The following is a 14,737-nucleotide window of genomic DNA, read 5'->3' on the forward strand; positions in this document are numbered from 1 at the left end:
ATGCACCAGGGTCAGTCCAGAGACCATAACTACCCCAACTCCAAATCTCCTCAGAAACACAGGTGAAGTCCCCATGCTTTCCTTCCTCTCAGCACTTACTCATCCCAGGAACTAGACTATTTGTTCTCAATGTTAAATTTCCTGTGAAACTCAGATCCAATCTAATCCCAGCCTGGGTAAAACTGATCCACCAATCTACCCTAGGATCATCTCCAAGACAGCCAAGTCCAAACCTCCCCAGCTCTGACCTATATTGACCATTATCCCAAATCTTCTACAGTCCCTACAACTTGCACTTCTAATTCATTGTATTAAATCCCTCTCTGTATATTAAATATACAGAGAAAGAACTCCACACTAAGCTTGCTGATCATTTTTCTCTACCAAGGAAAAGTAGTCTACTCCAAGAGATGTCTATCAATAAGGAAGTGGGTTACACAGAGGCTTACACTCTTACTTTATATACTTCTCTTAATTGAGTTTTTTCCAAGAAATACATATTATCTTTGTTTTTAAAAAGCCTTTTGAAATCTATAAATCTAGACAGCAGTATGGCATGGTATTTTTCTTACTAGAAGTACTCAATTGTTGGCATCTGCTAACTTTGATGAGATGGGGACAGGAAAGGTGTCTTTTACCTTCATTTTGACCCTCTCTCAATTTTCTAACACAGTGGACATTTTTTTAAAATGTCTGTAGGGACTATCTGGGAAAGGAGATTAGAAGCCTTTTTTTTTTTTTTTTAAATACCTTTCCTTATTAAGAAAATCGAATAAATATTAAAAATATGGGCAGCCCCAGTGGCCCAGCAGTTTAGCACCGCCTTTAGCTCAGGGGTGTGATCCTGAAGATCAGGGATTGAGTCCCACACCTGGCTCCCTGCATGGAGCCTGCTTCTCCCTTTGCCTGTGTCTCTGCCTCTCTCTCTCTGTGCCTCTCATGAATAAATTTTTAAAAAATAATAAATAAAATATTTAAAAATATATATATTAAAAATAAACCAGGAGGTTCCATAGGCATGCCCTATAGGACACAGCCACAACTTCCCAGCAGGCTTCTCTGCTGCCCACTGCTCTGGCTTCTACCAACCACCCACCATCCTCAGAATCCCCATCATACCATCATGGGCAAATCTAATTCCCTTTGCTTGTGATACCCCTACCTCAATCTCATTTTACACTTGTAACTCATATTCATCCTTTAAGGCCCCGAACCCCTTCTTTGATGTCTCCACCTCTCTGCCTGTGGGACCAGCTACCCCTCTCTTTGCCCTCCGTTTTTTTTTTGTTTTTTTTTTCTTTTCTCTTTGCCCTCCTACCCCTGCACCAGGTAGAGGCCAACATGGAAAGACAAGGTTGACAACAAACAGAGGAACCCCTGTACCTTCTGAAAGTCACAGCTCCTCACTTCAAACCAATTGCTGCCACTTGGAAGTACAGACCCAGGGTTACAAATTGCAGCTTTCAAACAAAACAAGAATCTCAAATTTAATTCGTTTTTTCATCTAGCTGGCAATTTTTTGTTGAGCACTTACTATATGCCAGTAGGCACTGTTCTGAATCTGTGAGGTTTGCATTCAATGGAACATAAAAAAATACCTGCTTACTGGATCTTATATTCTAGGTGGTGGTGGGAAAGGAAAACCAGAAGAAAGGCAATATATGTTAGAGAGTGAAAAGTACCAGAGAGAAAAATAACACAGGAAAAGGGAATAGAAGAGGGTCAAATTTCCAGTTCAGAGTAGAGGTGTGGACTGGAGGCATATATTTTTAATGTGAAATCTCTAAAATACTGAATACTTTGAGGACTTAGTGGGCCATATTCAGCCACCGGTTTGCCAACCCTGGTAGAGAAGACCAGGCCTGTACTCGTGGGAGAAAAAGGGGGTTAGAATTACAGTAACATACCTTACGTGGCCTTACAATTCACCAAGCTGCCATGGCTGTTATCCCTCTTGTACATGGCGTCTAAGTGGCAGGACCAAGAGGCAAATTCAAGCTCCCCCCTAATATCCTGGAAACCAACGGAGAATAGCAAAAATACGAAAATCGAGAAAGTAGCAAAGGCTATGATGTCAAAGACCACAAGGACCTGAATGGATCCAGGCCACCCAAGATTTTCAGAAGTGGATAGGAGGCTATCAAGGTAAAGATTAGACATTAAGTTCAAGAGAAGAGACAAACCACCTGGCTTCAAATAGGAGAGATGGCATTTTTCCTGGCAGTACTGGTTGGTGAATTATGCATGTCTGAAGGGAGGAAGGAAAGATTGAGTGGAGATGCTGTTCCAGCCCTGGACACCGACAGCCTGCACGATTTCAATGGTTCGTACCCAGCTCCCTGCCTACTCCCTCCTATCCTTTCTCCAGTGTGCCAGAGAAGTTCTCAAATCTGGCAACATCACACCTCTGCTTAAAACCCTTCAGCACTTCTGCATTTGCCCACAGAAAACATCCCCAACTCCTGAGTATGACATCAGAAGCCATTCACAGGCTGGACCCCAAGCTTCTTTTCCAGCATCACCTCCCACCTTTGTCCATATACCCAGGTGCCCAGGAATAAAGAAAGGCACTGGAGAAAAAGGAAGTGAGGACCTTCAGGAAAGTTGTAGCTCTAGTGCTTCAGACAAGCAGCATTTCCTGACACATTCTGAACACATGTTGTTACACTGCCTGAAATGTCCTCTCCTCCTCCTTGTCCATCAGAAACTCTAATGGCACCTCTTCTGTGAGGACTTTCTCAATGTTAGTCACTCCTTCCTCTGACCATTGGTACTTCAAATGCCCGTTACAACATTCCACACACTGCTCCATAATGAAGGACTTTTCTTTGTACCTCTACCTCCTAGCACAGACTTCCACCACAGCACTGGACATCTGCTGGGTGAAGACGCAGGAACCAGGATCATACATGAAAGCTTTGTCATTTGAGAGCCAAGATACACAATGGCTTCTTGTGTCAGGGCTATGTCACCCTGCAGAGAGCTTTTCAAGGGGAGGATCTTGCCCTCTTCATCTCCCCATCCCTTACAACACTAGGCCTGGACAGAGCAGGTGCTCAGAGGGCTGCAGCAGCAAGAATGCAGGCTCTGACATCCCACCAATCTGGGATATCACAGCTTTGCCCCATACAAGATGTATGGCCTTGGTCAAGTTACTTAACATTTCTGAATCTCCTTTTCCAGTGCCGACACATAGTAGGTGCTCAAATATTTGTTAACTGATATGTAAATGTTTGTTAAATGACATGTAAAGATAATACCACCTGTTTCACATCTCTGGATTATATGACCCTCTTATGGGTCAAACACTGAGAATCATATTTGATCAAAGTCTATCACATCACAAATGCTTAAATTTTCCCTTCCAGTCTTCCTTCCCTGAAGTGAATGTAGAAATGTAGAAAGGTCATACTAAGGACTAATAATATAAGGTAGGTGAAGGTGCTCACAACAGACAAATTTAATTATTCTCTAAAGGCCATCAGTTACCATTAGAATCTGAGAAAACTTAACTATGCTAGAGGAAACAAAGAACAAACAGTAAGAAGCTGGCCAGCAGGAATCTCTAGTAAATCCAAAAGGCCCAGTCTAGCTATGGTCTGAATATGTTCCCCCAAAATTCGTATGTTGAAATCTAACCCCCAAGTGATGATATTAGGTGGCTCCTTTGGAAAGTGATTAGGTCATGAAAGTGGAGACATCATGAATGGGATTAGCGCTCTTATCTAAGAGTCTCCAAGAGAGGGGCACCTGGGTGGCTCAATCCATTAAGCCTCTGCCTTTAGCTCGGGTCATGATCCCAGGGTCCTGGGATAGAGCCCCATCCGGGGGCCCCATCCGGGGGGGGGGGGGGGGGGGGGGCTTTGCTTAGCAGGGAGCCTGCTTCTCCCTCTCCCTCTCCCACCCCCCCGCTGTGCTCTCTTGCTCCCTCTCAAATAAATAGTCTTAAAAAAAAAAAAAAAAGAGTCCCCAAGAGAGCTCCTCTGTACCCCTCTGCCATATGAGGACAGAAGGAGAAATCTACAAGCCAGAAAAGGGCCCTCACTTGACCATGCTAGCCCCCTGATCTCAGACTTCTAGCCTTCAAAACTATAAGAAACTTAAAAAGAAAAAAAAAAAAATTTTTGACACAGAGAGAGAGAGAGAACACACATACAAGCACACAAGCATGGGGAGTGGCAGGCAGAGGGAAAGTGAGAAGCAAGCTCCCCGCTGAGCAGAGAGCCAAATGTGTGGCTCCATCTCAGGACCGTAAGATCATGACCTGAGTCGGAGGCAGACACTTTTTTTTTTTTTTTAAGATTTTATTTGGGGATCCCTGGGTGGTGCAGCGGTTTGGCGCCTGTCTTTGGCCCAGGGCGCGATCCTGGAGACCCGGGATCGAGTCCCACGTCAGGCTCCCGGTGCATGGAGCCTGCTTCTCCCTCTGCCTGTGTCTCTGCCTCTCTCTCTCTCTGTATGACTATCATAAATAAATTTAAAAAAAATTAAAGATTTTATTTATCCATTCATGAGAGACACAGAGAGAGAGAGGCAGAGACACAGGAAGAGGGAGAAGCAGGCTCCATGCAGGGACCTCGATGTGGGACTTGATCCCTGGGTCTCCAGGACCATGCCCTGGGCTGAATGCGGCGCTAAACCACTGAGCCACCTGGGCTGCCCAAAGGCAGACACTGAACCAAGTGAGCCACCCAGACACCTCAAGATATAAATTTCTATTATTTATAAGCTACCCAGTCTGTGGCACTGTTATCAAAGGCAGAACATTCCCCTCTCACTATTCTGTGATCTGGCCAAGACCACTGTGCTCAAGCCGGGAAGGAGATAGATAATGGGGAACCTACACACAAAGCCAAGAGTGTATCTCTCAAAGTTTACAGAGCAAATGCAGAACAGGTAGATAGGCAGGTAAAAAATAGGAGTGAGGAGACCTTAGAAGGACCGAGGGGGAGAACATAACATTTTTGTGAGTGCCAGTGGGCTGTGCTTGCTGAAAGGACCCAGGATTTACTAGAAAAACGAGTTAGATGTGACTGCAGAGCGCAGAAGAGGTGCAGACTAAGAGGAAGATAAGAAAGGCATTTTGTAATTCATCAAGATGAGTCAGGTACTGTGCCTTGTTTTCAAATTAACAAACACTACAGGGAGAGCCCTTAGCAGTGCTAGAGAGTGACAATTAGGATTAATAATATCAACATCCCCATAGTCTATCCTCACTCAACATGAGTGATCTTTCAAAAATGCACATCTGCCTCCCTGTTACGGAATTCTATATAACTCTCTAATGGCTTAGAATAAAAGTCAAGTTCTCTTGGCTACTAAAGCCCTGTTGCAATCGGTACCCTACCAACCTCTCCAGCCTCCATCCTGGACTCTTAAGCTCCATACACCACATCATGAGGCAGTCTTGTGACTTCTCAAGCCTTCCCACCAGAATGTGTGCTACTTAGAAGCCATCTCATAGTTCTACAATCTAAGGGAGTGCCTGCCACTCAGTAACTCTCAGGAGCTCACTCACTCAAAGCAAGGCACTAACCCCACAACTTCTGAGACAGGACTGAACTACTCATTGTTCTATGCTTAACCACTAATTTAATTTAGGCAAAACAAGGCCCTTTAGGCCTAAATAAGATAAAGATGGGTCCATGATAGCATTCGACCCACCCGGGTTAAAGGCTCTATCTTCAAATCTGGGTTCCTGGTCTGCAAGACAGCCTGAGCCAGGGATGCAGCACACCTGAAACACTAAGCAAAGATTCCTGCCCTTCTTGAAAGGCTTTATCCTTGGGGATCCCTGGGTGGCTCAGCGGTTGAGTGTCTGCCTTCAGCCCAGGGTGTGATCCTGGAGTCCCGGGATTGAGTCCTGCATCGGGCTCTCTGCGAGGAGCCTGCTTCTCCCTCTGCCTGTGTCTCTCATGAATAAATAAAATCTTTAAAAAAAAAAAAAAGGCTTTATCCTATCTCTAATTGTCACTGAAGTCGAACGTAAGCAATCCATATTATTTCAATGCGGCGCCCAAATCAAATAGAAAATGTATCAAGAATTAATGACAAGATTAAATTGTATGGGCAAAGCCCCATATTTACTTTGACCTACATTCTAGTCATATTCAATATGTATTCTCATGCCAAAGACCAAGCTTTTGAAGTGACCATTAAAAAAAAAAAAAAATCCATGTGCCATACAAGAGTTCTGTGAGCACTACACCTGAGAGCTCCCCAGGATAGACAGCCAATGACAGCCTCGTTTCTCAGCTCCACATAATCTAACCACTCGACAAACCCATGTTCCTTAGGGCATTTTTTCCTTGCTTTTGTAAGATCCCTTTATGTGAAGGCAGCTCCTCTCATCCAACTAAGACTTTTCTAGCACCGGTCCAGGTACAGAACTCTTCACCTCTTACGGCCTAGAGCTCCAGATCCAGAATGCAAACTAAGAGGGCGGTGATATGTTTTGTTCGGACAGAATCCCAAGCAAGGAGAACACTCCTGGGATGATCTAGGCCCTCAACAAATATTTGTTCAAAACCTGAGGGGTGCCTGGGTGGCTCAGCGGTTGGGCGTCTGCCTTTGCCTCAGGTCATGACCCGGGGTCCTGGGGTCAAGTCCTGCATCAGGCTTCTCACAGGGAGCCTGCTTCTCCCTCTGCCTGGGTCTCTCAGGAATAAATAAATAACATCTTTATAAAACAAAACAAAACACCTGACTGAAAGTGGATGAAGCTCACACTACAGCTGGCGACGTTAGCCAGTACTCAACCTCTCACCGGAGAAATGGCCGCCTACAAGAGATGAATTACATTAGCTTCTACTTCTCACAGACTCACATCATTCAACCTGCCCTCACCAAAAAAGGGAAAAAAAAAAAAAAACAACCCTGGGAAAATTGTATCCTCTTTTAAGTTAATATAAACCAAAAGAGTGGACGAAATGTACCTCCTCCTGAGAAACCCTCCTGCATGGAATTAAATGTTTAAGCTCCAAAACAAACTCTACCCACCAAGCAAAACCCCAAGGTGCTAGACACCACAACTTTACTGAAAAGCGACACCAAGAACCCAAATTCTTGTTCTCAGTTCTGTGACTCAGAGAAGTTCTAAGAACAAGGGCACAACTCCTTAAATTCACAACTGAAATAAATAAACGTGTCTTCTGGGCACGCAATGCACCTTGTAGGGCTGTGACCCTTCCGATCCGGCTGCAGCATACAATTACCTGAGGAACATTTAAAAATCTGGAAACCCAGACCACACCCCAGCCCAATGAAGTCGGAATGAGAAGCAGGCACAAGTATTTTAAAGCTTTCCGAGTCGTCTTAAAGTGGTGCCAAGTTTGAGAACTATCTGTCTCTGGCCCTGCGGGCCGCCCCCGCCCCTCAACGACCCCCCGCCCCCGGCCTTGGGCTCCCCGCTTTGCCTCACGCAGACCTCTGGGAAGACCCCAGAGATCTTGAAGGACACGACCCGTTTTCACCTCCTTCCAGCAACGCCTCAAGCCACGTGGAAGGGGCCTCACCGCGTCCAGGGCGTCGCAGCCACCTACCTTAAGGCTGCAGGCTTCCTCCTCTAGAGAAGCCATTTCTTGTGGAGAGGGGCTGGCAGGGCGAAGAGGGGATCCCCCAGACGACAGGAATCCCCGGGTACTCCGAATCAGGCAGCCTCGGGCGGCAGCCCCGCCCACACCTGGGCCGGAGGAATGCGAGGAGGACGAGGAGGAGGAGGAGGAATTTCTGCGGCAGGACGAGCCCCAGGGCAACCTCGGCGTGCAGGCCACATCGTCCTCCTTCTGGGCTCTCAGGCGCTTGGGGCTGCTGGTCCCTCCGGCCCGCGACGCAGAGCTCGGAGCCGGCCGGCTGGAGGGGGCCACATCACGGGGCTCCCGGAGGCAGCTGCGCTTGCGGGGACAGCCTTCCGAGGCGCCGCTCCAGTGGTACTTGACCTTGCGCCGCTCCGACGCCATGGGCACCTGCGAGGGAAAGAGGGGGCCTGGGCTCCCACGTCTCCCCTCCGCACCCCCGCCACCCCGGGACCCCCGGGGCAGGGCGAGCCAGGAGGTCAGGGCCGGGGGCCTCACGGACCTCTCCCCCTTCCTTCCACTGCCCATCACAGTGCTCAGGCTTCCCGAGACCCCAGCGCGCTTCGCCGTAGTCACAACGATCCGAGGCTCCCTGCGGGCGCGGGTTTGCTTTCCAGCCCCACGACGTGCTTCCGCGATCCCCGAGATGCAAAGCGCTTCCGGGATTACAAAGCGCTTGGCTTCAGTTCGCGGCGCGGAGCCCCTCGGGGACGCCAGAGCGCTCCACGAGACCACACGGCGCCTCAGGGTCCGCACATGGCGCCCGGACCCGCAGCCCCTGCGGGGCGCTCGGGCCTCGGGGCCCGGAACGCCGAGGGCGGGCCGCAGGGCAGGGCCGGCGCCGGCGCGCAGCCCGCCCTGCTCCCGCGGCCCCGCCGACCAGCCCGGGCCCGAGGGCTCGGGGCCGAGGCGCCCCCTCAGGAGCCGGCGGCGCCGCGCTCGGCAGCCCCGGGACACCCGCCGGCTCGCCCAGCCGCCCCTCCCGCCCCTGCCGCCGCCGCCCAGACGTCGGCCCCGCAGCCCTCACGGCCCGAACGTCCCGCCCCAGCCGCCCGCCCGCCGCCCGCCCCCGGCCCCGGCCCCGGCCCGCAGCCCCGGCCCGGCCTCCGCCCGAGCTCCGGCCACACCGGCCTCCGCGGCGCCCGCCTCCCGGAACGAGCCCTGCGGCCCGCTGCCCGGCGTGCGGCGGGGGCGGGCCTTGCGCAGAACGGAGGGCGCCCATTGGTCGGATCGGCAGGGGGCGGGACTCCGAGCAAGACGGAGCTCGCCTGTTGGCCCGGAGGCTTGAAGGCATTGGTCGGAAGCGAGGCGGGGCGGAGCCACTCACGTGGGCCAGAAGAGCGCGAAGCGAGGCGGGGCCGCAGCTCCCCCCCGGCAGCCTTCCGTGAGGCGGCGGGCGGCGTCCGCGGCCCGGGCCCCTCAGGGCGCTCCCGCCCCTCAGCGCTGCGCCGCCGCCCGGCTGCGCGGGCTCGAGCCCCCACCCTCTCGTCGCACCCGCACCGACATCATGACCCCGTTTGCAGAGCAGGAAACTGTGGCCCAGAGAGACCCGGTGACACACCCAGAAAGTGGCAGAGTCGGAAGTTAGGAGCCACAAGGGGGCGGGGGGGGGGGGTAGGGGAAGCTGCACAAAAATGGAAAACTGTTGCCGGGCAAAAAAATATCAAAGTTCAGAGGCAAAGTACAAACTTGGAAAAATATTCGCAACACAGGACAAAGGGCTGATGTCCTTACTATGTGGAAAAACTTTCTTAATGCGATCATTATTAAGTATTAAAATGGAAACATGTTGCCAGTAATTAAAAACCTAAAAAAAAAAAAAAAAAAGGAAAGATAAATGAACCCAGGAACAGACACAAATTACGAAAGGCTCTTTAATGTGTGAGAACAAATGATTCCACCTCTCGCTTAAAAGTACAAGTCAAATTATAAATTTTCACCTATTAAATTGTCAGGGATCAAAAAGCGGGATAATATCCTTTGTAGCTGAGGCTGTGGGGAAATGCATTCCCGTACCTGATTCCACGTAAATTGGTACAACCTCTTTGGAAGACAGCACTGTATGTAGTAGTAAGAATGAAAAACTGCCTCAAAATCCAGCATTGGAAGCTAGTCATGTATATTAGGGAACATCCTTAGAAAGGAATACTAGGCAAAATGATTCAAGTAATCCAAAAGTACTATTCAGGAAGAATGGCCAAGAAGGATGTGACAAAACATATCCACACGGAAGCCAGAAATTCCAGCTCAATCTAACTCGAGGTTTTGATTTTCTAATGAAAACTTTCTAATGAAAATCCAATGATTAATGAAATTAAGCAGAAAAGATAAAATTTTCATCATCTTGAAAAGCATACCCTCAAACTAGTAACAGTGGCTGCCTGTGGGCAGAAGTGAGACCAAAAACAAAAAAAAAAAAAAAAATTCCCAGTGGAAAGTCTTTCCACCACGTAATTGCTTGTACTACTGGATTTTTTGGTCATGTGCATTTATTAACTTAAAAAAAAAAAAAGTCAGGCCTTCCCCCTAAGGATTGATAGAAAGGCATCATGGTGCCCATGAGCCCCTGGAATCCATATACAGAAATGTATATGTACATACTGACAGCTTGCTGTAAAGGGGGAAAGGTCTGTAGGTTGTCAGAAGTGGTTCATTGACTTTTCCACAAATGTTTGAAGCTCTACTCTGGAAATGCAGGTATGTCTAGATAACCAGTATCCTACTGGCACTAGCCCTGTATTGCTCAAAACAGCCCTGAAAGCAACCTACTCATAATTGTAAGGTGCTTACCGCATGCCAGGTCCTGAAACACACATTCTAGTTGAACCCTCACAGCCACCAGAGCTTAAAACAGGGTTGTCAGTAGAGACTACTGTCCACTGGGACTGGAGCCCACCCAGCTGTTACACATCACTACAAAGCTGACCTTGTTTGGGGACTACTGAATGCTTTCATGAGGCAGGATTTTTCCCCTTGCTCTGACAAATCCATGAAACAGATACTTTTTATTCTTCCCATTGCATGGATGAAGAAACAGAGGCTCAGAGTAACTCCCTGACTTGACCCAAGATCACACAGCTACTAACACCAGCATTTATAACCAGCACTCAACTCTTAGGCACTCTACGATAATATGCCCTTATCATAGGTACAGAGCACTTTCTCCAAACAAATTTATCTGGACACAAAACTAATTACAAGATATCTGTTGACTTTACTAATGTATTTTTATTTTACAAAAAAAAAAAACACTACAGAATTATTTAAAACAGGATGCATTGAATTTAAAATATCATTTGTTTCACAAAAAGATTTGCAACATAACTTTGCAGAAAAATACCCAATGCATAAACCTTAGGTGGCAGAAATATGTGTTTAACATCTTTTTATTTTATAAAAAAGGACAAGTATATTTACAAAGTACTTCTGTAGCCACGTCTCACCTGTTCCTCCCAACAAGGAAAATGAACAGGTGTTCCTTATAAGGAAACAAAGGTTTCAGAAATTAAATAATCTATTTAAATAGCAACAGAACTAGACATGAAACTAGCTCTCTTGATTCTTCATTCACCCATAAATAATACATGCTCTCAAAATAAAAGCTCCACTAAAAATATTAGCATTTGTGGGGTGGGAGGATAAAGGTGCTGAGTAGGCATTAAATAAATATCTGTGGGAAAAAAAAATAAAAAAATAAAAATAAATATCTGTGGGTTACAAGATATCTGTTGGAGAAAGTGGAAACCCTGAAGAGCCCTTTGCTAGGTGTCTGGCATTCGTAATACTCAATACCTGGGCCGTGGAGTTTTGCAGATGGTCGTTGGCAAATATGACCCAGAGAGATTTAACTTTGGAAAGTACAACTGACCATCCTCCCTTAGATCTTGAGAGGTGTGAGCTGGCTAACAATATTACCACACACACCCCAAAACCACAAAATCGCCCACATCCTGGGCCCATGGACCAGGGTTTCCGCTTTGGTCTCCTGATAACCAGCTCTGATTGACAAATCCCAGGAAGGATGATGACTTCATGGATTTTTGTGTCTTGAAAAGCTGAGGTCCCTTCACTCATGCTGGTAGGATGGAAGCTTCTCTCCCCGGCCCAGGAAAGCTGATATTTGGTGTTTCCTGGGAGATGATGATTCTGCCTCAGATCTTCTTCTTGATTTGGTGTTCGTCTTTCCAATTGAGGACAAGCTGTACGCTAGCCATCAGGGGCCAAGAAGCTCAATGCTGTCCAGTTTCCCTTCTTTGTAGTACAGGATATTCTCCATCAGTTTCCTTTTGGCCTCATTGATTTCGATTTTCCACGAAGTCTCTGTAGTTGATGTTCAACAGAAAGTTTAGAGAAAGAACTTGAACAAAAGGCATCTGGAAATAGTTACTATTATTACAATTCTTAGAAAGTCAGACTCGGTCAGTTTCTCACTTAAATCAGGTTTATGAATCAGGCCCTGAGCGTAATGAGCGTTTTCATTATTTTTGCCTTTGCAGTGAAGTCCCAACACCTGGCCCCACTTCTCAGGACGGAGAGGGCTTCCATGCTCCTTCCATGGATGGGAGAGGTTGGGGTGAACACTTACACCCTCTCTCTCTTTTCCCTCCTCTCTCCTCCCAGTGGGAGGAGGAGCAATGGGAGTGGTAGAGCCTGGGACATTCATTAAGCCACATTTACTAGGGGAGAGGGACACTGCACTGGAAAGGCCTCCTAAATTTTTATTTCAGAAGGAAGCCTGCGATATTTGGATAGGAGAGACAGAGATAGGAAGGGTATTGACTTGGTCCCAAAGCACGATAGGAGCCACACAAGGGCTTTAAACAAGGGGTGGCATGAGTTATTTTTAAAAACCACTGTGGGGATCCCTGGGTGGCGCAGCGGTTTGGCGCCTGCCTTTGCCCCAGGGCGTGATCCTGGAGACCCGGGATCGAGTCCCACATCGGGCTCCCGGTGCATGGAGCCTGCTTCTCCCTCTGCCTGTGTCTCTGCCTCTCTCTCTCTCTGTATCTGTCATAAATAAATAAAAATATTAAAAAAAAGACATTAAAAAAAAAAAAAAAAAAAAAACCACTGTGAAGGGGCAGCCCGGGTGGCTCAGCAGTTTAGTGCCGCCTTCAGCCCAGGGCATGATCCCGGGGTCCTGGGATCGAGTCCCATAATAGGCTCCCTGCTTGGAGCCTCCTTCTCCTTCTGCCTGTGTCTCTGCCTCTCTCTCTGCGTCTCTCATGAATAAATAAAATCTTTTTAAAAATTAAAATTAAAAAATAAAAATAAAAACCACTAAGAAAACAAAACAAAATAACATAAATAAAACCCAATCTGGCTGGTCCCTGCAGAAAGTCTACGGTAAGGAGACAGAATGGATCAGGAGGACAGACGGACACAGGAAGGCTGTGTGGTCATCCAGCAAGAGGACAGAAGCTAAGCCAAGGGGTGGGGGGTGGGGGTGGTGTTTGAGGCAATGCAGAGAAGCAGATGGAGCTGAGAGATATGTAGGCCAGGGAATAAGACTAGGTGGTGGACTGGACATAAGGGGCCAGAGAGAGAGGGAGGTATCAAGGGTGACCCCCTTCTGAGGCTTCTTTTTGCAGTCTGCTGGTAGATGAATGGCTGAATAATCAAAGAATACATAAATGAGAGCAACAGAAGGAATAAAATGATGGGCTGAGTTAGAGACACATGAATGAGCTTGCATAAGCACTCAGATCTCCATACACTTACCATCCTGGGGAGGCTCCGGACCTGCGCAGGCCACAGAGGAGGAATCGGCCTGCATTCCCCCACAGACCTGCAGCCTGCCTTCTCCATCCTCTGTGGGCAGGAATGAGGCAGCGGCTCCAGCCCCGGGTGCTACCCTCATGGAGTAGGAGGCATCAAGGCTGGAATTGTCCACATCATCTGTTTCTTCTGGGGTGTTGGAGGAAGAGCTTGTGCCCTCAGAAAGCCTACTCGAAGGAAGCAACGTCTCCTGACCTCTGAGCCGCTCTTCCACAGCAGCCACAGAACCACACACCTTGGTGAAAGCAGAGACAAGAATTCTTTCTGAGGGATGCTTGGGTGGCTCAGTCAGTTAAGTGTCTGCCTTTGGCTCAGGTCTTGATCTCAGAGTCCTGGGATCGAGCCCTGACTTGGCCTCTCTCTGCTCGACGGGGAGTCTGCTTCTCCCTCTCCCTATGCCCTTCCCACTGCTTGTGCTCTCGCTCCCTCTCTCTGTCAAATAAATAAATAAAATATTAAAAAAGGAAGGGAGGGAGGGAGGGAGGAAGGAAGGAAGGAAGGAAGGAAGATTCTTTCTAAAATTAGGATGCCTGGATGGCTCAGTCAGTTAAGTGTTGGACATTTGATCTCAGCTTAGGTCTTGATCTCAGGATTGTGAGTTCAAGCTCCATGTTGGGCTCTCTGTTGGGCATGGAGCCTACTTAAAAGAAGGGGAAAAAAAGCACTCTTTCTGAAATCAAGAATCTTACAGGTATCCCAAGCCTCAGGAAAAATAATGAAGAATCAAATATTGATTCTTTTTGCTTTGTCTGGAAGAAGAGTGAAAGCCCTATGAACAGAGCTGAACTTGCCCCCATCCACCCTAGCCATTGATGAGAGCACATGACCAAGGCTGATCAGTCACTGTATCACATTCCTCTGACATGTTAATTGGCCAGGTTTGAGCACATGACCCAAGCTGGCCAATCAGAATCCTTCTGTGGGACTTTTTTCTACCTAAAGCCTACTGAGGAAGGACTCCCAATTCCTTTCTGCTGGTAGACCCAGACTCTCCACCCACAAAGAAAACCCTTTCATAATAAGAAATAATGAAGACCCCCCACACACACACACACACAAAGAATAAAGCAGAGGTAAGAGATGGAGAGGTGGCACACAGACACAAAGACACAGATGGAAGAAGCCCTGGGTTTAGCTGGCCTAGCAATGCCTGTCCTGTCTGCTGTCTGGTTATGTGAGTCAATAAATTCATTCTTTCATTCCCTCATTCATATACTTCCTCCCAATCTCCCTTGCTCCGTGTGCATGACTAAGAATTTGACCTGAGTTCTATCACTTTGAACTGTAAATGCCCTAAGTAATATAGATATTACTTGTCCTTGAGGGCGTTTCTAATTAGGGAGGTTAGAAAATCAGGAGGCAGGGAAGGAATGTTTCTTCTTTAC

At 47.8% G+C, this 14,737-nt stretch overlaps 2 protein-coding genes across 4 annotated transcripts in view; both read right to left on the reverse strand.

The window, feature by feature from the left end:
* Nucleotides 1–8,395, reverse strand: part of TATDN2 (TatD DNase domain containing 2) — a 29,394-nt gene extending 20,999 nt beyond the window's left edge. Inside the window, 2 exon segments of the mRNA XM_077857824.1 lie at nucleotides 7,538–7,964; nucleotides 8,077–8,395. Coding sequence (XP_077713950.1) covers nucleotides 7,538–7,958 — 421 coding nt within the window. The 5' untranslated portion in view covers nucleotides 7,959–7,964; nucleotides 8,077–8,395.
* Nucleotides 8,396–10,782: 2,387 nt separating this feature from the next.
* Nucleotides 10,783–14,737, reverse strand: part of IRAK2 (interleukin 1 receptor associated kinase 2) — a 62,970-nt gene continuing 59,015 nt past the window's right edge. For all 3 annotated transcript variants that reach the window (XM_077857827.1, XM_077857826.1, XM_077857825.1), the window contains 2 exons: nucleotides 13,296–13,587; nucleotides 10,783–11,894 (listed from right to left, as the gene is read on the reverse strand). In XM_077857827.1, the coding sequence (XP_077713953.1) occupies nucleotides 11,788–11,894; nucleotides 13,296–13,587 (399 nt within the window). In that variant the 3' untranslated portion in view covers nucleotides 10,783–11,787. The remainder of the gene's footprint in view (nucleotides 11,895–13,295; nucleotides 13,588–14,737) is intronic.

The sequence above is a fragment of the Canis aureus genome, chromosome 19 (assembly GCF_053574225.1).
Source record: "Canis aureus isolate CA01 chromosome 19, VMU_Caureus_v.1.0, whole genome shotgun sequence".
NCBI classification, from domain to species: domain Eukaryota; kingdom Metazoa; phylum Chordata; class Mammalia; order Carnivora; family Canidae; genus Canis; species Canis aureus.